The sequence below is a fragment of the Nelumbo lutea genome, chromosome 3 (genome assembly GCF_056320005.1).
Source record: "Nelumbo lutea isolate HS-2025 chromosome 3, American lotus-T2T, whole genome shotgun sequence".
Taxonomy (NCBI): domain Eukaryota; kingdom Viridiplantae; phylum Streptophyta; class Magnoliopsida; order Proteales; family Nelumbonaceae; genus Nelumbo; species Nelumbo lutea.
The window spans coordinates 63,505,732-63,526,610 of record NC_142686.1 but is presented as its reverse complement, the minus strand read 5'-3'; the positions used below and the strand labels follow the sequence as shown (position 1 = coordinate 63,526,610).

General features: G+C 40.3%; 1 protein-coding gene across 4 annotated transcripts in view; it reads left to right on the top strand.

Moving 5' to 3' along the window:
- The window catches only part of BGAL9 (beta galactosidase 9), a 150,973-nt gene that overhangs the window by 108,851 nt on the left and 21,243 nt on the right, over nt 1-20,879 (top strand). The window contains exon 18 of one of the 4 annotated variants that reach the window (XM_088978866.1): nt 18,097-19,138. The exons of the other annotated variants lie outside the window; for them this stretch is intronic. Within the exon in view, the coding sequence (XP_088834992.1) occupies nt 18,097-18,166 (70 nt within the window). The 3' untranslated portion in view covers nt 18,167-19,138. Of the gene's footprint in view, nt 1-18,096; nt 19,139-20,879 lie in introns of those variants that run through there. 4 annotated transcript variants of the gene reach the window in all.

Here is a 20,879-nt window from a genome sequence, read left to right as displayed (position 1 = left end):
AGGACCTACATCTAGGGTTTCCCTTGGTTGTATGGCCCAAGGGGAGTTAGTCCCAGAAGCTGATGCCCTAATAAGATTGTAGCCATTCGGCTAAGAGAGATCTGTGTGGAACAGATCTAAGTGGGAGGATGATCTCGGCAGTCCTAGAACTGGTTTTGGCGGAGATTACAGTCTGCGACAGCAGTGATTAGAGCACAGCAGAAGTCTGGACTGATTACAGTCTGCGACAGCAGTAATTAGAGCACAGTGCAGCAGTGTGGTGCTCGTGGTTTCATCTCTGTTACGGGTTCTCTGGACAGAGTTTGCAGTGCAGCAAGTTCTGTAAGTCTGAAACAGTTCTCTGTATATTGTGTTTACAGTTTTGATTTTTGCAAGTAGGAGAAGATGTCTTCTATATCCTGGGAAGTGTCTTCTAGAGATGTTAGGACTAGTGGGAGGTCCCCTAATATGGAGAATCCAAATCTGCATAGCCTGCAGATTACTAATGTGTTGTTGGATGAGTACAACTTCAGAGAATGGTTTGTTTCAGCCATGCTCTTCATCACATCCCGGGAACTAACTGGTTATTTGGACGGGCAGAAGAAGGAACCTGAAGTGGGTAGTGTTGATTATGCGGTTTGGCGTTAGGAGAATGCTACAGATGTCCTGGCTACTTGCTTCAATGACTCCAAGGGTAGCTAGGACTGTTCAACATTTCTCCACTGCTGCCAAGATATGGGAGAAAGTGTCTAAAACTTATGGGTAGAGAAAAAATAATGCCAGAATTTATAGATTGAATCAAGACATTGCTGCCTTGAGGCAAGGGACTATGGGAAGAGCTAGATCATCACCTCATTCTTGACTGGGAGAATGCCAGAGACAAGGAAAGGCATGACAAACAAATTGAAGAAGGCAGAGCATTTAAATTTTTGGCTGGCCTAGATCCAATATATGAGAGCATAAGGTCCCAAATTCTGGGAAGGGATGAAATGCCAGACTTACATCTTGTCTACTGTTAGAATGCTCGAGTTAGGGGTACTTTGGTCATTCTAGTGTATCTTATTGAAAGTGAAATGTCTATTGTATCTGAGTTTAAGTTATGTGCCCCGTCTCCTATGAGGGACAAAATTGTTTTTCTTGTAACTCAAGTTTTTCATGAATAAAAGTTAAGTGGGTCGGCTAGGAGAGGTACTTTTGTACATCCTCTCTTCTAGTCTAGCCGAACACTCTTCTCCTCTCCTTCTTCTTCTTCTTTCTCTTTTCTTTCTTCTTTCTTCTTCTCTACTTTGACCTAGAAACAACTAGGGTTTATTCACATGGTATCAGAGCATTAAGGTCTGGTGTTCATTTTCTTGCTGCTGTCTTCTTCCTGGGTTCGCCGCCAGCTTCACAGTAGGTTTCATCATCCTACAACTGATCTGATTGAAGACTCGATAAAGGGCTGAAAAGGAGTTGTCGTTTTGAGGGCCTGGAGGTGAGAATGCCTCTGGCCGGTGCTGTGGTGGTCGTTGAAGTGGTATACTAGACCTTCTATTCAGTGTACGAAGAGGGCTGGTCGTATACAAGTATGGACACTGCTGTCGTGTGTTCAGAAATGGACTGTGAATGCTGATTTTTTTTTGTGTGTGCTTCGAAAGTTAGTTGTTGTGGTGCTGGGTGAAACTGATACACATATCAGTCATGTTTTTTTTGTGTGTTTTCTTGCTCACATGTGTGCTGAAAGAAGAGTGGTAGACTGCTGATTGTGTTGTGGTGGCTGACATATCTATGTTTTTAAATGCTTAAAAGTGAACCCCTAGACCTTAGTGTTTGATAAAATGATTGAGTAATTTCAGTAGTGGTGTGTTGGTGGTAAATGGTCCTGCAGTGTGCAGCCCAAGTGTTTGATGTGTTGATTGAATGATTTAAGCTTTAGAGTGTGGTGTGTAATGTGCAGTTGAAGAAAGTGGGTTGGTGGTATTGTAAGTGAGATAAGTCTTGTGACAAGTGTGAGATTGTGGTGTATATTCAGAGGAGACATAATTGAAATGGCTTCAACTGTAGTGGGGAATGACAACAAAACAGGCATCATGCTCTCCTCAGATTATCTAAGTGTTCAAATGACATCCATCAAGTTGAATGGTGAGAACTATGTACCATGGGCAAAATCTGTGGAGGTGTTCTTGAAGGCCAAGAGGAAAGTAAAACATGTGAGGGAGGAGAAACCTTTCTCTGATTCTCCTGGGTTTAGTGATTGGGAACAAGATGATGCACAGATAATGACATGGCTTTGGAACAGCATGGAACCAAAGATTAGTGTGAACTTCATGTTCCTAGATATAGCCAAAGAGATCTGGGATCATGTTAAAAAATTGTACTCTGGACAAGACAATACAACTAGGGTATATCAGTTATATCAAGAGTACTTCAATTTGAAGCAAGGAAGTCAAAGCTTAGAAGAGTATTATGCAAGTTTGAGAAACATTGGGGGCTTGAAGGCTGAGTATGAGCCTGTCAGAGCACAAATATTGGGGGGATCAGCTCTCCCCTCACTTGAAGAAGATTTTGCCCGTCTTAAGAGGACATCCATTGAGCCAGTGGAACATTCTTCCTTCTCTGATAAATCTGATTTGGTAGTGACTAAAGGGAGTAGTCGTGGAAGTAGAAGTGGTGGTGGTAGCAGTGGCCCTCCAAGCAACTGTGGTGGGCACATGTTTAACTGGGCTAGTGGTCGGACTGGAGGCCGTGAGTCAGGGGGAGACCATGGAAAAGGAAGGGGTAATGCTCAGAGAAAATGTACACATTGTGGCTTAGAGGGGCACATAGTTAATTTATGCTATGATTTGCGTGGTCCACCCAACACTTGGGCTAACCATGTTACATCTAAGAGTAGTAGCACAATTATTGAAAGCCAGCAAACTGCACCAACCCCCTCCACACCCGCTTGTTCTTCCGGGCAAGAAATGGTGAGTGTACCACGGGCAATTTATGAGCAGTTTCTTCAAACAACTCAGCAGAACATAGCTACACTTGCCCATTCAGGTATGACTTGTTTAGCTTCCAAAGCTTCACCCTGGATCATTGATTCTGGCGCCTCGGACCATATGTCTGGGACTCCTGATGTATTTTCCTCCCTTTCTTGCACTTCCACATCTCAGACAGTTACACTTGCTAATGGTTCTACATCTCTTATTTGTGGTGTTGGTGATGTTGATCTCTCCTCATTGTCTTTAGCATCTGTTTTATATGTTCCTAAGTTCCCTTTTAACCTTATGTCTGTTAGTAGACTAACCAAGTCCCTTAATTGTTCTGTAACCTTCTATCCTTCTTCTTGTGTGTTTCAGGATCTCAAGGCGGGGACGAAGATTGGCGGAGGGCATGAAGCCGGTGGTTTGTATTACCTTGATGGTGGTGGCCCTCCAGTGGCTTTTCAGTCGTCTCTTACTCCTCTCCAATGGCACTGCAGACTTGGTCATCCCTCTCTCAAGGCTTTGAAGCTGCTAGTTCCTTCCTTGAGTCATCTTTCATCATTAGATTGTGAGTCATGTCAGTTGGGAAAACATCATCGAGTCTCATTTAGTCCAAGAACTGATAGTCGTGTCTCAAGTCCTTTTGTTTTAGTTCATTCTGATGTATGGGGTCCAGTTAAAGTGGTGTCATACAATGGGTTTAAGTATTTTGTAATCTTTGTTGATGACTTTTCAAGGATGACATGGATCTGTCTTATGAAAGACCGTAGTGAATTGTTCTCTATTTTTCAGAAATTTCATGCTGAAATACGCACTCAGTTTGGTGTTCATATGAACATACTTCGCTCCGATAATGCCAAAGAATACATCTCCTCATCATTTCAGCATTACCTAGAACATCATGGAATAATTCATCAAACTTCTTGTGCCTACACCCCACAACAAAACGGTGTAGCTGAACGGAAAAATAGACATCTTCTTGAAACTGCTCGGTCCTTGATGATCAATATGCATGTCCCAAAGCATTTTTGGAGTGATGTTGTTCTTACATCCTGTTTTTTGATAAATCGGATGCCCATGTCAATCCTTGGAAGTCAATCCCCTTTCTCCGTGTTGTTCCCCACTTTGTCTCCCTTTCCTCTCACCCCAAGAGTTTTTGGCTGTGTTTGTTTTGTTCAGCACTTGGGGCCTGGAGTAGACAAGCTAGATGCTCAGGCTATAAAGTGTATTTTTCTTGGCTACTCAAGGACTCAGAAAGGGTACAAGTGTTATAACCCTAAGTTTCATAAATCGTTTGTGTGCCCTGATGTCACCTTCTTTGAATCAGTTCCCTTTTTCTCTAATGTCGGGGTCTCTTCTTCTCCCTCTGTGGTTCCTCTTCCTGTTCTAGTTGTGGACCTCCTTCCCGTAGTTACCGCTCCTACTGCAGATGCACATCATATGCCGGTTACTACAGAGAGGCCGCCAATTACTCAAGTGTATACTCGCAGGAGTGCTTCGGCTCCTCCACTTCAGCACCCGTCGATAGATCCTGCTATTGCCCCTTCTCCCTCAGATCTTCATCTCCCTATTGCTTTGCGGAAAGGTAAACGTACTTGTACTTCTCATCCCATTTCAGACTATGTTTCCACTGCTCACCTTTCTGTTTCCCATTGCAAGTTTATATCATTACTCTCATCGGTTCCCATTCCTAAGACTGTACAGGAAGCCCTTGTCTCTCCAGGGTGGCGGCAAGCCATGGAAGAAGAACTCTCTGCTTTACAACATAATCATACATGGGAACTCACCACCCTTCCTCCTGGTAAGCACACTATTGGGTGTAAATGGGTCTATACAGTGAAGCATCTTCCTGATGGCAGTGTGGAACGATTGAAGGCACGGTTAGTGGCCAAGGGCTATTCTCAGTTATATGGTGTGGACTATATGGAGACATTCTCTCCTGTGGCTAAAATTGGTTCAGTTCAGGTGTTGATCTCATTGGCTACTATGTATGATTGGTCTCTCCTACAATTTGACATCAAAAATGCCTTCCTACATGGTGATCTTGTTGAGGAGGTGTATATGGAGCAACCACCAGGGTTTGTTGCTCAAGGGGAGGCCGGTAAGGTGTGTAGGCTCAAAAAGGCAATCTATGGACTGAAACAATCTCCTCGTGCATGGTTCGACAGGTTTAGTGAAGTGGTGAAGGCCTTTGGGATGAAACAGTGTCAGGTTGATCATTCCGTGTTTAGCTATAACTCGGAATATGGAAACATCTTGCTAGTCGTGTATGTGGATGATATTGTCATAACTGGAAGTGACAACAATGGAATTGACAGGCTGAAAAAATTCTTACAGGACCACTTCAATACGAAAGATCTGGGGAAGCTAAAGTATTTCTTAGGAATAGAAGTTGCGAGGTCAAAACAGGGGATCAACCTATGTCAGAGGAAATATGTTCTTGATCTACTTGAAGAAACAAGGTTGTTAGGTGCTAAACCAACAAAGACTCCTATGGAACTCAATGCCAAGTTAAGTGTGGTTGCAGGTGAAGAGTTTGATGATCCTGGAAGATACAGAAGGTTGGTGGGAAAGTTGAACTACCTGACCATTACCCGACCAGATATATCATTTGCTGTGAGTGTGGTGAGTCAGTTTATACAACATCCCCGGGTTCCTCACTGGGAAGCTGTTCTGAGAATTGTTAGGTACCTAAAGGGTGCTCCAGGTCGTGGTTTGTTATACCAAAAAGGAGGACCTCTTGAGATAGTAGGGTACACAGATGCTGATTGGGCTGGCTCTATATCAGACAGGAGGTCAACCACAGGGTATTGTACCTTCTTGGGTGGCAATCTTGTAACTTGGAAGAGCAAGAAGCAAACAGTGGTGGCAAGAAGTAGTGCGGAAGCAGAGTAAAGGGCTATGGCCCATACTGCATGTGAACTAGTATGGCTGAAGAACCTACTATAGGAGATGGGTTTCTCAATTGACAGACCCATGAAACTATACTGTGATAACCAAGCTGCTGTTCACATCTCATCCAATCCTGTCTTCCATAAAAGAACTAAACATATTGAGGTGGATTGTCACTTTGTGAGAGAGAAAGTGATAAGTGTGGTAATAACTACATCTCATGTGAGCTCAGGAAATCAGTGGGTAGATATCTTCACAAAAGGATTGTCTCGGGGAAGAATAGATTACATTTGTAACAAGCTGGGACTATATGATATATACTCTCCAGCTTGAGGGGGAGTGTTAGAATGCTCGAGTTAGGGGTATTTTGGTCATTCTGGTGTATCTTATTGAAAGTGAAATGTCTATTGTATCTGAGTTTAAGTTGTGTCCCATCTCCTATGAGGGACAAAATTGTCTTTCTTGTAACTCAAGTTTTTCATGAATAAAAGTTAAGTGGGTCGGCTAGGAGAGGTACTTTTGTACATCCTCTCTTCTAGTCTGGCCGAACACTCTTCTCCTCTCCTTCTTTCTCTTTTCTTTCTTCTTTCTTCTTCTCTACTTTGACCTAGAAACAACTAGGGTTTATTCACATATACTACCTCGTGAGGAATGAAGAGGTTAGGAGAAAAGAGATGCAAGTTGATACTCAAACTAATTTCTACAAATCAAAAGGGGAATAAGTACTCGGACAAGAGACATCTGAAGTGCACCCACTGTGGAGGAGAAAGGCATGTGAAAGAGACTTGTTGGGTTCTCTATCCACATTTGAAACCAGCTGCTTTGAAGAAAGATAAGAAGCATCAGGAGGGTCAAGCTGCAAGTGGGAATCTGGTTGCCAGTCACAGTGGTGATGGCTCAAAACACTCATCCACAGTTACTACTCTTCCATGGGGCAGATTGCTAATTCCCCCAAACGCGGGTCCTTGGGTTTCACTGCCGATGAGGTAGAGGTACTTAGTCGGGCACTAGCCCGTCTAAATACCAATTCTCTTGCTTCCACCTCCCTTGCCAGATCGGGTACTGTCTGTACTTTTAGTGCAACTAGTTCTATTGATCCTGCTTCTTGGATTATTGATTCGGTGCAACTGACCACATGACAAATATGTTTTCTCTATTTTCTTCCTATCATTTACTGTCTGGCCAAGATAAGATGAGGGTTGTTGATGGTTCCCTCTCTACCATCTCTGGAAAAGGGGTGGTTGACCTAACCAAGGGCCTCTCACTCAAATCTGTCCTACATGTTCCCAATCTTTCTTCAAATCTCTTATTTGTTTCAAAGCTTACCAAGAATTTGAATTGTAGCATAACTTTTTTTCCTACTCATTATGTCTTTTAGGACAGATTGACGAAGAGAACGATTGGGAGTGGTCATGAGTGTGGAGGCCTCTACCACCTTGATGCAGACATCAGTTCGGCTTTACAAACATCTGCTACTAGTAGTCAGTCCAATGTGGAGTCAATAGCTAAGTTACATCTATGGCATGCTAGGCTAGGTCATTTACTTTTTTCATCATTAGAAGTGTTGTTTCCGGATTTATTCAAAGGTGTTTCAAGTCAAAATTTAGTTTGTGAAGTCTATCAGTTATCAAAACAATGTAGAACTGTTTATCCAATTTCTAGTAATGAAATTCAAGCTTCTTTTGATTTAGTCCACTCTGATGTTTGGGGCCCTTCACCCATTATTTCTGTTGATGGCTTTCAGTACTTTATTAGTTTTATCGATCACTACTCTCGATGCACATGGATCTACTTGTTAAAAGGACGCGATGAAGTGCCACGGGTAACCATGGCGTTTTACAAAATGGTTGAAACACAATTTGGCAAGAAAATTAAACAATTCAGGTCTGATAATGCAGTTGATTACTTTGAAAGGTCCTTGAATCTGTTTATGGAGGATGCTGGAATGATCCATCAATCATCTTGTGCTAGTACCCCCCAACAGAATGGGGTTTCTGAGCGCAAGAATAGACACCTATTGGAGACTGCTCGAGCCTTACTATTTCAGCACAAGGTTCCCCAAAACTATTGGTCTCAAGCAGTCCTTACTGCATCATATCTGATAAATTGAATGCCATCCAAGGTATTGGGGATGAAAACTCCTTTCTCTATCCTTTGCCCTCATCTTCTAGACTTTTCTCTTCCACCGAGAGTCTTCGGTTGTGTATGTTTTATACATGTAAAGGATCCAAAGAAGACCAAACTGGATCCTAGGGCTACGAAAGGAATCTTTTTGGGGTACTCTTGTACACTGAAGGGTTACAAGTGTTATGATCTAGTCACCAAGGATGTGTTTTTTTTTAATCTCAATCCTATTTTCATTCTTCCCAGAATACTCTTCAGGGGGAGACTAGCGGGATGGAAGAGGATTCTTTTGTTCCCTCCTTTGTGCCTCTTTCTGCCTCGGACCTTCCACCTTCTCCTCCTGATCCTCCTAGTTGTGGTATCCCGGGTTAATCTAATGAGGCTCCCATTGCACCAGCTACTACTAGTGATGCTGTAGATGTTATTGAAGACTCAAGAAGGCAGCAGAAAGGTATAAGAATCACCTATAATAGAAGGAAAAAGGGTCCTCCAACTCATGACAGCAACCAATTGGACTCGGATCAACCTGTCTCAGCAGCCCCAGGTAATCCTATCACACATCCCTCTGACTTGGATCTTCCTATTGCCCTTCGTAAGCCTACCCGTTCTTGTACTATCCGATACCCCATTGCTGATTTTGTGTCTTACTCACATTTATCTCCCCGTTATTGTTCTTTTGTGTCTACTCTCTCTTCTGTGCATGTTCCTACTAGGTATTCAGAGGCAGTATCCAACCCAAGATGGAAAGAGGCTATGGACGAAGAAATGAAAGCAAGGACTTGGGAATTAGTGGATCTACCGGAAGGGAAAAGCACTGTTGGATGCAAGTGGGTGTTCACTGTAAAGCATAGGGAGGACGGATCCATTGAAAGGTACAAGGCCAGACTTGTAGCAAAAGGGTTTACTCAAAAAAATGGGGATTGACTACAAAGAAACCTTTGCTCCAGTAGCAAAACTCAACACAATCAGAGTTCTATTGTCGTTAGCTGCAAATTTCTCATGGGAGCTACATCAGTTGGACATGAAGAATGCCTTCCTAAATGGCGACCTACATGAAGAGGTATTCATGGATCCTCCACCAAGTTATGGGTTTGGTAGGAAGGCGTGCAGACTGAGAAAAGCACTATATGGTCTTAAGCAGTCTCCTCGAGCTTGGTTTGAGAAGCTTTGTGGGGCCATGAAGAAGGTGGTTATACTCAAAGTGGGGAAGATCATACCTTCTTCATAAGGAAGAGAAATGGAAAACTTACAAAACTTATTGTATATGTGGATGATATGGTGATTACCGGGGATGATCAGGAAGAGATTAAAAAACTAAAGGAGTTCTTGGCTGCTGAATTTGACATCAAAGACCTAGGTCAGCTGAGATACTTCCTTGGGATTGAAGTTGCTAGATCAAAAGAGGGCATTTACATATGTCAGCGGAAATATGTCCTTGATCTTCTACAAGAGACAGGCATGATGGGGTGTAGGCCAGCAGATACTCCAATAGAACAGAACCATGGCCTACAGGAATGAGTAGGAGAGGACTACCTTGATAAGGAAAGATACCAAAAGCTGGTGGGGAAGTTGATCTATCTGTACATGTTGTCAGCCAGTTCATGCACACTCCTAAAGTCCCTCGCATGAAAGTTGTGGAAAGGATTCTTAGATATTTGAAGTCTTGCCCGGGGAAAGGGATTCTGTTCAGAAAACACAATAAGATTGAAGTTGAAGCATATACTGATGCAGATTGGGCTGGCTCTGTTGGGGACAGGAAGTCCACTTCCGGGTACTGCACCTTTGTTGGAGGAAATCTAGTTACATGGAGGAGTAAAAAACAAAATGTGGTTGCTAGATCAAGTGCAGAGGCTGATTATCGAGCTATGGCTCATGGTGTTGTTGAACTTCTGTGGCTTAAGATCCTTCTTGGTGAACTTGGAATAAAGATCGAGTGCCCTCTCAGGTTGTACTGTGACAATAAGGCTGCCATCAACATTGCAAATAACTCGGTGCAACATGATAGAACGAAACATATTGAGATAGACCGCCACTTTGTCAGAGAAAGAATGGTCTCAGGAGAACTATGCATTCCTTATACTCCCTCTGAGATGCAGATCGCAGATGTTTTAACTAAAGGGCTAGGCTACAGTAAAATTCTTGAACTTACTTGGCAAGGTAAACATGATTGACATCCATGCTTAGCTTGAAGGGGAGTGTTGGTTCGGCTGTCTTAATATGTTTATTTATCTCTGTTGGGTCTTTAGTCTTTTGTTATTGGGCGTAATCTTATTTAGTGTTTTTATTTGTCTAGGTGTCCCATCACTAATCAGGGGCATTCTAGTCTATTTGTCTAACATTATGTAATACACTTATTAATAATAGAGTAGGGCCGGCTGAGAGATTATTGCCGCCATTCTCAACTCTCCTTCGGCAGCTTCTTTCCAGCAAACAAACCATATACACCTCCTCATCTAGGTCCCATTCATAAAAGCAATCTTCACATATAGTTGATGAAGGGTCTCAAAAAGTTGACAACTAAAGATAAAAAAGAACCTCAATGGAGTGCTTCCTAATAAACAAACAGTTGGTTTTCGGTTAGTTTATATAATCAAGCATAGACAAGATGGTAGTGTTCAGAGGTTCAAAGCCTGACTGATGGCCAAAGGTTCAAAACCTCAATGGATTGCATCCTATTACTAAGCTAATTAAGCTCTTTTGTGATAATCAAGCTGCCACACATATTGCTTCCAATCCAGTTTTTCACAAAGAACCAAACACATAAAAGTTGATTGTCATTTTATAAGGGAAAAAGTGACAAGTGGTGATGTCAGACCATATGTAAGATCTGATAATTAACTAGCTGATCTATTCACCAAAGGTTTAAGTTGTGCCAGGATGGGTTACATTTGTAACAAGCTGGTTCTTTATGATATATATGTTACAGCTTGAGGGGAGTGTTGAAATTTATGTTGCAGGAGTAATATTGTCTTTTTGTTCTTTGTTTCCTAGATTTATGTTATATGCAACCTTTGGAGGGTATTTTGTAATTTTGTTTTTAATATAAGTCTAACAAAACAGAGGTCAATAGGAGGGAGAGGGGCAAGTTTGGATCTCTTTCCTAGACCTTGTTTCTTTTCACTTCTTGCTTTCTTCTCTCTTTTGTTGGACCTTGTCTGGACTGAATCTCTTCCTCATCCCTTTCTTCTTTATTTCCACATTTCTTCACCCTTTTCTGGATTTTATTACAGGTACTAACTCCTTTTTATTCTTCATTGAATCCTATATTTAAGCTATTTTTTCTCACCAATAAATTCTAGCAATTAGATCCGTATTCAATACTTTTAACAACACGAAAACCCATTTTTTTAAACCGGCCCAAAAACAAAACTCTTCTTCTGTCATAGTGGCAGGTGAGCAATTCAACCATATGGGTCAAATGGGTAACCCATGATGTCATAGTTAAATAATGAAACTTTCAAAATAGAGATAAATACAAAGATTACAAAAAATAAAAAAAAAAGTAGAAAAATTGGGCACATCTCTAATATTTTATATTAATCATATTAAAGAATATAAGTGTGATAAATTGTAGTTGTTTTTATTGATGTTGGACATGAAATACAAAATTTGAAACCAATCCAAAAATGAAGAAAAGGAGCAAGATTACCACAGGTGTAATCTCTATACAAAATAATGCCTCTATCTGACTAAAGTACTTTCTATATTTTTCAAATATGGTAGAAATTTGGCCCACCAACATATTCTTACTTAAGGAGATTTTTCTCTTCTACAGGTGTACTCTCTAGTCCAGTGACAAAAGGAGCAATATTAAGTTGCAGTCATGTCTTGATTTTACTACTCAAATTGCACCTAACCCTAATATTAGGGACTTGGAGATCATGTAAGAGAGGAGGAGATTTTGTGTGGGCAATATAGAAAACGCAAGCATACTAAAAATAGACATTAGTATCATCTAAAACCTACCAGACTTTGGGGTGGCAAGAAAGGCAATGCAAATGTTGCTACTACATCATCTAATTAGTTTGCTTCTAATCTTGCTCTACCTAATTTTCCCTACTAGGAGACACTTGTTGCAGGCTTGCAGCCAGGGCTAAATTTGAAAAATATAGCAAGTACTTTAGTCAGCTGGAGGTGTTATTAAGGGTGAATATTTAAGTGAAGGATCCATTGTCCTTCCTCATTACTCATCATTGCACTGCCAACCATGCTTTGGCAACTAGGAATGAAAATATTTCTTAGATAACAGACTCAATAGCTTTTGACTATTTGACAAGTTTACCCTTCTTATTCTAGTCCTACTTGTGTTCAAGAAAGGATAAGGAATATATTGTTGATGGATGTTCTTATTTCTAGAAAAGGAGATATTAAAGTTAATGATGGCTTAATTCTTTCCTCAGTTTTTCATGTCCCTAAGCTAAATACAAATTTCTCCTCTGTTAATAGCTTCATTAAATCCCTAAGCTACTCTGTGGTTTTTGTCCTCGACTAATCTGTTTCTCAAGATTTTGAGTTGAATAGGATGATTGGGAGTGGGCATGAGGCAAATGGAATCTACCACCTTGATGTGCCACCTAGTAGAGGACTTCATCAGAGTAATCTCCTTTCATACAAATCTTTTTCTTCCTAGTAGAGGATCATGCTTTGGCACTTTTTCCTTGGTCATTTGTCTTTTTAACCTTTGAGTCACCTATTTCCTACTTTATTTTCTTCTGTAAAGTTTTTAGAGTTACCTTGTGAAAACTATCAGTTTTCTAAACATAATAAAAGATTTGTATTTTCCTTATCCATCTCCAAAAATCATCTAAACTAGGGGAGATTTAAAAAAACAATCAAATTCTTTAATCTTCTATGTGGAAAGATGATCCTAGAGTTACATGAGTTATATCCAAAATTCTCTTTGTGAAACCTTGCTTTGGTACCACTTGGCCAACAGAACTGTAAAAAGAAATCAGAAATATATAGAAAGTAAAAGATAGGACAAGGATAAGAGAAGAAAGCGGAAAGAAAGATTTGAAAGGGAGTCAAAAAATTTGGGCTTATAGCTTCTTTCCACTATATAAACTACAACTAAAATACAATCTAAAATGACTAGTGTACCCTTGGATGTGTACTACCTTATAGGACAGCACAAAATGCAAAAAATGAATAAAAGGAAAAAATAAACAATTAAAAGCAACATAGATAAATAAATGATGCATTTCTAAACACTGTTCTACCCCCTTAAACTTGTGGCAGATCACTTCTTACTTGTGTTGTTGATGGTTTCTCTACTGCCCAAACCATCTTTGTCTACACTCATCCATTTCAACATTTACATTTCTTCCACACATTTTATGGATATGTTATTTCTTGACTACCTAACCATGCACTCGATACACCATTGATGGTCTTGTAATTAGTTTTGAAAACCTAGAAGAAAATAGAAGTGGGAGAGAAGGGAATTCCAGAGAGGAAGAAGAGAGAAGAAAAAATAAAAAGGCACCAAAAAAGAATGGAGTTTGACGCCTTGTGTTCTATTTATACTATTAGTGTGACAGCTATACAATAGAAAGAAATAAAAAGACAAAAAATCCCTTGTAGCCATAACATAACAGAATTACAACACTCCCCCTCAAGTTGGGTCATATATGTCAATAATTGCTAACTTCTCACATAACTCATTCTGTCGTAGGTAGTGAAGTCCTTTTGTGAGAACATCTTCAAGTTTCTCCTTAGAATTGATATAAGCAGTACAAACTTCGCCCTTTTTGAGCTTTTCTCTTATAAAATACTTATCGACTTTAATGTGTTTAGTTCTATCATGAAGGACAAGATTGATGGCAATATTTATAACTACCTTGTTGTTACAATAAAGGGACATTGGGTTATCAAAAGAGAAACCCAATTCATCAATTAGACTTTTTACCCAAAGAACCAATGTTTTAAAAACCGACTTGGAGGCTGAACCGTTTTTGCCTTTGGGTCGAATGGTTCAGACCGTGCCATGTCATCATATATATGTATTAAGTATATATATTTATATGAATATATGTGTAGAAATATATTTTATCAATAAATAATATATAAATATGTTTTAGATATGTTATATGTATTTTTATATTTAATTTATATTTTTTAACTCATTTTTATGTTTTATTTATAAAAATATTAAAAATTGTAATTTGAGGCCGAAAAATGGGTTTTTTGCGAAAATAGTGGGGCAAGGCGCCTATGGCCCATTGGGATGCATAGATCTCAAATAGTTACCCAAAATTAAAAAAAATCAGCCCAATCGGACATCGGAGTGCAAAGTTATGGCCTCCGAAAGTTTGCATACATTGAATGTGCAACCCGTGACCCAGTGACTGGGTCGAATGGGTCAACAGTTGAACTAGACGGGTCGAACGGTTCTTGACCAAGTCAACAGTTTTTGACCGTCTGACGGGTCTTGATGAACTAGCCCGGAATCTTGGTCGGGTGATGGTTTGAATGGTTCGACTGGCTGGGTTAACGGTTGAAAACACTGCAAAGAACTTTAACAACCCCATGAGCCATGGCTCTGTACTCAGCTTCAGCCCTAGAGCTGGCCACAACACTTTGTTTCTTGATCTTCTATGTGACTAAGTTTCCACCAACAAAGGTGTAGTACCACTTGTGGACTTCCTATCTTCATCTAACCCTACCCAATCAGCATTAGTATAAACTTCAACTTTCATGTGATCGTGCTTGAACAACATACCAGTCCCTAGATATTTTTCTTAGATATCTAAGAATCCTCTCTACAGCTTCTGGATGTGAAGTCCTCCTGGGAGCATGCATAACTAGCTGAGAACTCTCACAACATAGGCAATACCAAGCTGAGTTATTGACAAGTAGAGAAGTTTACCCACTAATCTCTAAGACTTCTTAACTTCTTCTGGAGTTTCTCCAATACAATCACCAAGTCTATGATTAGCATCAATAGAGGAATCTGCTGGTTTTGCACCCAGTTTGCTTGTATCTTGTAAGAGATCCAAGATGTACATACTTTGAGAAATGAAGATTCCCTTTTGTGAACAGGCCACCTCAGTTCCAAGAAAGTACCATAGAGGTCCTAGATCCTTGAATTCAAATTGCACTACAAGGGATATTTTCACCCGCTGAATCTCAAAACTTAAGTTCCCAAAGATGACTATATCATCCACATACAATTAGGCTATAACTTTCTCATGTTCCCTCTTGACAAAGAGTGTATGATCTGACTGACATTGCTTAAACCCAATCTATTGAAGGGCCACGTGAAATCTACTAAACCAAGCACTTGGAGACTGCTTCAATCTATATAGGGATTTCTTCAACTTACATACCTTCCCTTCATTTCATTTGCTAGAAACCAAGAGGCTGAATCATGTAAACTTCTTCCATGTCTCCAATTAGGAAAGCATTTTTAACATCAAGTTGATGGATCTCCCAATTAAAGTTAACAGTTAATGATAAAAGAATCCAGATAGAGTTCATTTTGACGACTAAAGCAATAGTCTCTCTATAATCAACCCCATATACCTGTGTGTACCCCTTTGCAACTAAGCTATCCTTTTATCTCTTCACTATACCATCAACCTTGTGTTTCACAGTAAACACCCACTTACAACCAACTGGCTTTTTTTCCTTTAGAAAGATCTACCAACTCCCATGTATTGTTTTTATGAATAACACTAATTTCTTCCTTCATTGCATCTATCCATTTAGGTATAAACAAAGCTTCTATACAACACTTTTGGGAATAGACACATTACCAATGGCAGTTAAGAAGGCACAAAAGGAGAGAGATACATTTTTATAAGACAAGAAATGCAATAGGGTGTTTAGTAGTACATGACCTAATGCCCTTTTTGTGAGCAATTGGGATATTAAGATCATCAAGAATCACCAATAGCAATAGAATCAATAGTCTCAAGAGGAATAAGAGTACCTGGCTGAGAGGGACTTTCCTTTAAGGAGTCCAATTTTTGTAGATGTACAATTTTTGGTTGCTCTACACTTTTTGAACTCTATTGGTTCTTACGGTGCCTTAGTAAAACACAAAGGGGAGAAAGATCTAGGATACAAGGAAGATGGATCTACTATTGGACCTTCTCCTCCATACAATTCCCCCTTGGGAAAGGTAGGGAAGAATGACTCGGATTCAAAAATTGACACATCCATGGACACAAAATACTTGTGAAAAGTAAGGTCAAAGCATTTGTAGCCTTTCTAAGAAGATGGATTACCAAGGAAGACACAGGGAATGGCCCTAGGATCTAATTTAGCCCATATAGGAGACAAGTCATGAACTAAGCACCAACTGCCAAACACATGCAAAGGAATGGAAAATAGGGGAGACCGAGGAAATAAAAGCTGATGTGGGGCCTTGCACTGTAGGAAAAGAGAGGGATTATGATTGATGACGTAGGGGGCAACCAGAACATCCTCAACCCAAAAACACTTGGGAATATTCATGTGCAGGACATTACTATGAGAAACTTCAAGGAGGTGGCAATTCTTCTTTTCTGTAACACCATTTTGTTGTGGTGTTCTAGTACACGAGCTCTTGTGAAGAGACCCATGGATAGAAAAGTGTTAGCTGGATCATGATGGAAGATTTCTTCTGCATTATCTGATTAGAAAATCTGAATCTCAACATGAAACTGAGTGAAAACCATACACTGAAAATCCTTCACAATTTTGGGCACCTTGTCCCTTGAATGCATAGGATATATCCACGTATACCATAAATAGTCATCAGTCATGCCAATAAAATATTTACATCCACCCTTAGTAGATGTAGCTATAGGACCCCAAACATCTGAATACACAATATAAAAAGGAATAGTAGATCTTTTATTATTTGGAGGAAAATGAGTTCTACAATGCTTATTTAATTGACATGTCTCACATTTCAAACTTGAAACAAGCACAGACTTAAAACAACTCTAGAAACATAATGTTAAAGACTTAAATGACAGATGACCAAGACGGTTATTCCATAAACAAACTTAACTCTCAATTGGTTGATTGACTGACTGACTTAGAAGACCCATAGAGACTGGTGCCGCATGACCAGCTTTATTCTCCAAAATGTAGAGACCATTGACTATGCTTCCTTTACCAATTGTCCTTCCCAAGGATAAATCTTGGAAAATACAAGAGTTGGGAAAAAAGGTCACACAACAATTCGAAGATTGGGTAATACTACTTACAAATAACAAATTAATAGGAAGCTTAGGTACGTGAAGAACATTAGGTAGAACCAAGTCCATGGGGAAGGGATACAGATCCCTAAATCCCTAACTAGCAATGGTGGAAAAGGATCTATAATCCAGTCTCACTTTATCTACCAAAGAGAAGGGTGTAAGATTGAAACAAATTTGACTTATAAGTCATATGGTTAAAAGCCCTTGAGTCAATGATCCAAGGGGTATCAAGGATTGAGGTAAACACATGAAATGTAGAAGCATTGTTACCTAATGTAGACGCAAATGAGGTAGAAGGAATAGGAACCAATTTATCCATTTGCCGAAGGGTCCTACCATATAACTCCAAGTGATCATGAAAGGAGTTAACAATGTCTTCTCTAGGGTCAGAACCAAGGGAGCTCTCTTGAGAGGAACTAGATGTCAAGCTATTTGTCCTAGATTCCTGAGTAGCCATATTTGCAGAATTAAACTTCTTTTGGGTAGGCTTCTTAGAGCTGTCTTGATTCTTGGTAGCCCATGTGGGCTTTCCAACAAGCTCCCAGCAAGTCTCACAAGTATGTATAGACCATTGGCAATGAGTACACCAAAGTTTATCCTTATCATCAACTTTCTTAGAGTCATTCTTCTTCACTCCAGAACTACCGCCCTTGGCAGCAAAAGCAACCGGCTACTCCCCTTTAGAAGCATTCATCAAATTTCTTCTGCTTTCCTCAGATTGAACTAGAACATACACCTCTTGAACTTAAGGAAGTTCCCTACTGTGGAGATATATCCTGATGTATATTATTAGTATAGTCCCTGTTGAACAGTACACTTATTGTTTTATTTGTTCTTTTATCTTTTAGCCCTATAAGGGCATTCTTGTAACTGTACAGATCTTTTAATATAAAAGGGGCTCTTTTGGGTGGGGGTTGACTATTCAAGACACCCCTGAATCTGCTCTTCTTTGCTCTCAGTTCTGCTCACATGGTATCAAAGCGGGTAACCTGTATCAGCCTAGGAGTTCTGGTTTCTATACAAGATTGAAGAGTGCTTTACTGCTTTTCAAGTCTTCCATCAGTACTGTTCGGATTCTGATCTGGATCTTCTTGGGGGTTGTTTCGATCAGCACAAAAACCCTCCTGTTTTTTTGAAAAAGATGCCTAACAGGTTGGTTTTTCCCACTTTTCTCTCTTTCGGCTGATACAATCAGCCTTTAACTCTAGATCTGGTGTCGTCCTAGACCCCTTTTGCTTTCCATTTTCTTGGATCTCCTTTTCATCCTCTTTTTGAAGGGTTTTTAGTCCCCTCTTTGGTTCTACAGTCCTGAAACTTACCTTTTTTGGACTGTCAACCCCTTTTTTGCTTGCTGAAGCTGTTTGGACCCTTCTCTGGACTTGTCTGGATTGCTGTAGTACTGGTTCCTCTTTCTCTCTCTTGGACAGAAGTGGACTGCTGTTTGGACTGGTATTTGGACTATTTTCGAACCTGTTTTTGGCTTTTTGTGTGTGTGTTTTATTGTTTTCTGCTGTAATGGCTTTAGACGGAGGATATTATTCTTGTGAAACTGAATGGATAGAATTATACGATGTGGAAGTTCCACTTTGATTTGTATGTTGAAGGAAAAGGTTTGGAAGGACACCTGAATGGGACTGTCACTAGACCAGCTGAGACCGAGGGCAAAGCCTTACAACAATGGAAACTAGATAACGGCAAGATTGTTTCCTAGATTCTCATATTGATGTACCTATGAGGAGAATGAAAACAACCTATGAAATGTATTTATATTTGAAGAAAGTTTATCAACAATCCAATATGTCTAGATAGTATCAAATAGGATCAGAGATATTTGCTTACTGTCAAGGAGATAGAAGAATACAGGAATACTATGCAGGCTTTCTTGATTTGTGGGCTGATATTGTTAGACAGTTTTGTATGCCCTTAGCTTCAATCAAAATTGATGTACTTTATGAGTTTATTGTAAATGAATAAAAGTGCATATTTGATTCATTTTCCCTTGGTATGTTTTTGTGTAAAGGCCCAGTTTTAAATAGTTAAAATTGCAAAAGCCCATTTTAAGGGATAAAGCTATATGGGCCGAACTGGGTAACCCTAATTCATCCCATATACCTAGATAATATTAATGGTTAATATTATGGAATTTTAACGGGCTTCCAACGGGCCTTACAGATAATTAATTGATTGGATCAATTTATCCCAGCATGTGATGTATGGATGTGTGATGTGCTGCGTACATGGGCCATAAGTACTTGGCCCATGCTCATTTGACAGTGGCTCTTGCGCACACCATGGCTGAATGCACATCATTGCCATGGTGTCCCTTTTGGTCATTGGATGACTTCCCTCAGTGGTGGGCCCCACACCTCATCAAGAGGTTGCGTGCGGAACCCTAGCCGATTCAAGGCCCGCCGAAATCTGGCTTTATGAAAGTCAGTGGGAGCCACTTTGGTTTGACCTAAATCAAACTAGGGCGTAATTTTGTTCCCTCCAGCTAATATGAGTGCATGTGATAGGAAGATTCATATGATGAACTCTCTAAAGGCCTTCCATCATTAGCATGAGGATGGGTCCTTCAGTAATGAGGAAATGCACCAGAAAATGGGCTATCCATTTGCTGTTGGGCTTGTCTGAGTGTTTCATAAGATGATAGGGGCGTCATTGACCGATGTGGAAGGGGCTTAACCAGAAAATGGGAACTCTCTCACGGTACCTTGGCGTTCACGAATATGATGGGTAAGTACTCACTGGACATAAAGGTTTACCTTAAAACGGCTCTGAACCTTGTCTGACAGAGGCCAAAGGGAAAACTCATATGATGAGTGGATATGATCCTTCACAGAAAGGTGGTGGGGTTATGCAGCTGAAACAGTTAGCTCCATACACCCTATGTGATTTCCCACATTTCCAGAGACAACCCGTGGTCTCCGTCATTGAGAAAGGAGGGAAATCTCAGAGACGAATAAATGGAAATGGATCGTAGATTAAAATCCATATCTATGAAATGAACATGAATCAAATTAGGTTGTGGACTGATGTTTGCTCTTTTATCAGAAAATGGCAAACGGATCTTTTGCAAAACTGCTTGATGACAGCAAGTTGAAGGGCCCAAACTATGTTGACTGGTACAGGAACCTTATGTTGGTCCTTGCTTCTGAAAAGCTGGACAAAGTGGCAAAGAATCCTGCCCCGGAGCGTCCGGGTGATAGGGCTTCTGAGGCCCGAAGGAGAGACTATCAAGAATGGGAGGAGAAAAACTCCCTTGCCCGGTGTTATATCATTGCCTCCTTAGACAACCCGATACAGAGGCAGTTCGATCAGATCGAACTTGCCAAAGACATATTGGACAGTCTCAGGACAATGTATGAAGAGCAGAATTGTTCTACTCGACAAAAGGTCTTGAAACAGTTCATGACCGCACAAATGTCCAAGGGTCAACAAGTTCACGACCATTGTCTTCGGATGATGGGATACATCAACGAACTAAAGGCTCTTGGATCCGGGCTGGACCTTGCAACCCAGATAGATGCTATTCTTAACTCTTTGCCTCCTTCCTTTAATCCGTTCATCATGAACTATAACATGAACAAGCTGAATGTCAACTTACAAGAGCTCAACAATATGTTGCAAAGAGCTGAAGAATTGATTAGAAAGGATGAGCCTGTATCCATGCTTGTTGAAGCTGGCAAGACAGGCAAGAGAAAGAGGAAGGCAAAGAAGCCTCAGAAGAAAGCCACTAAGA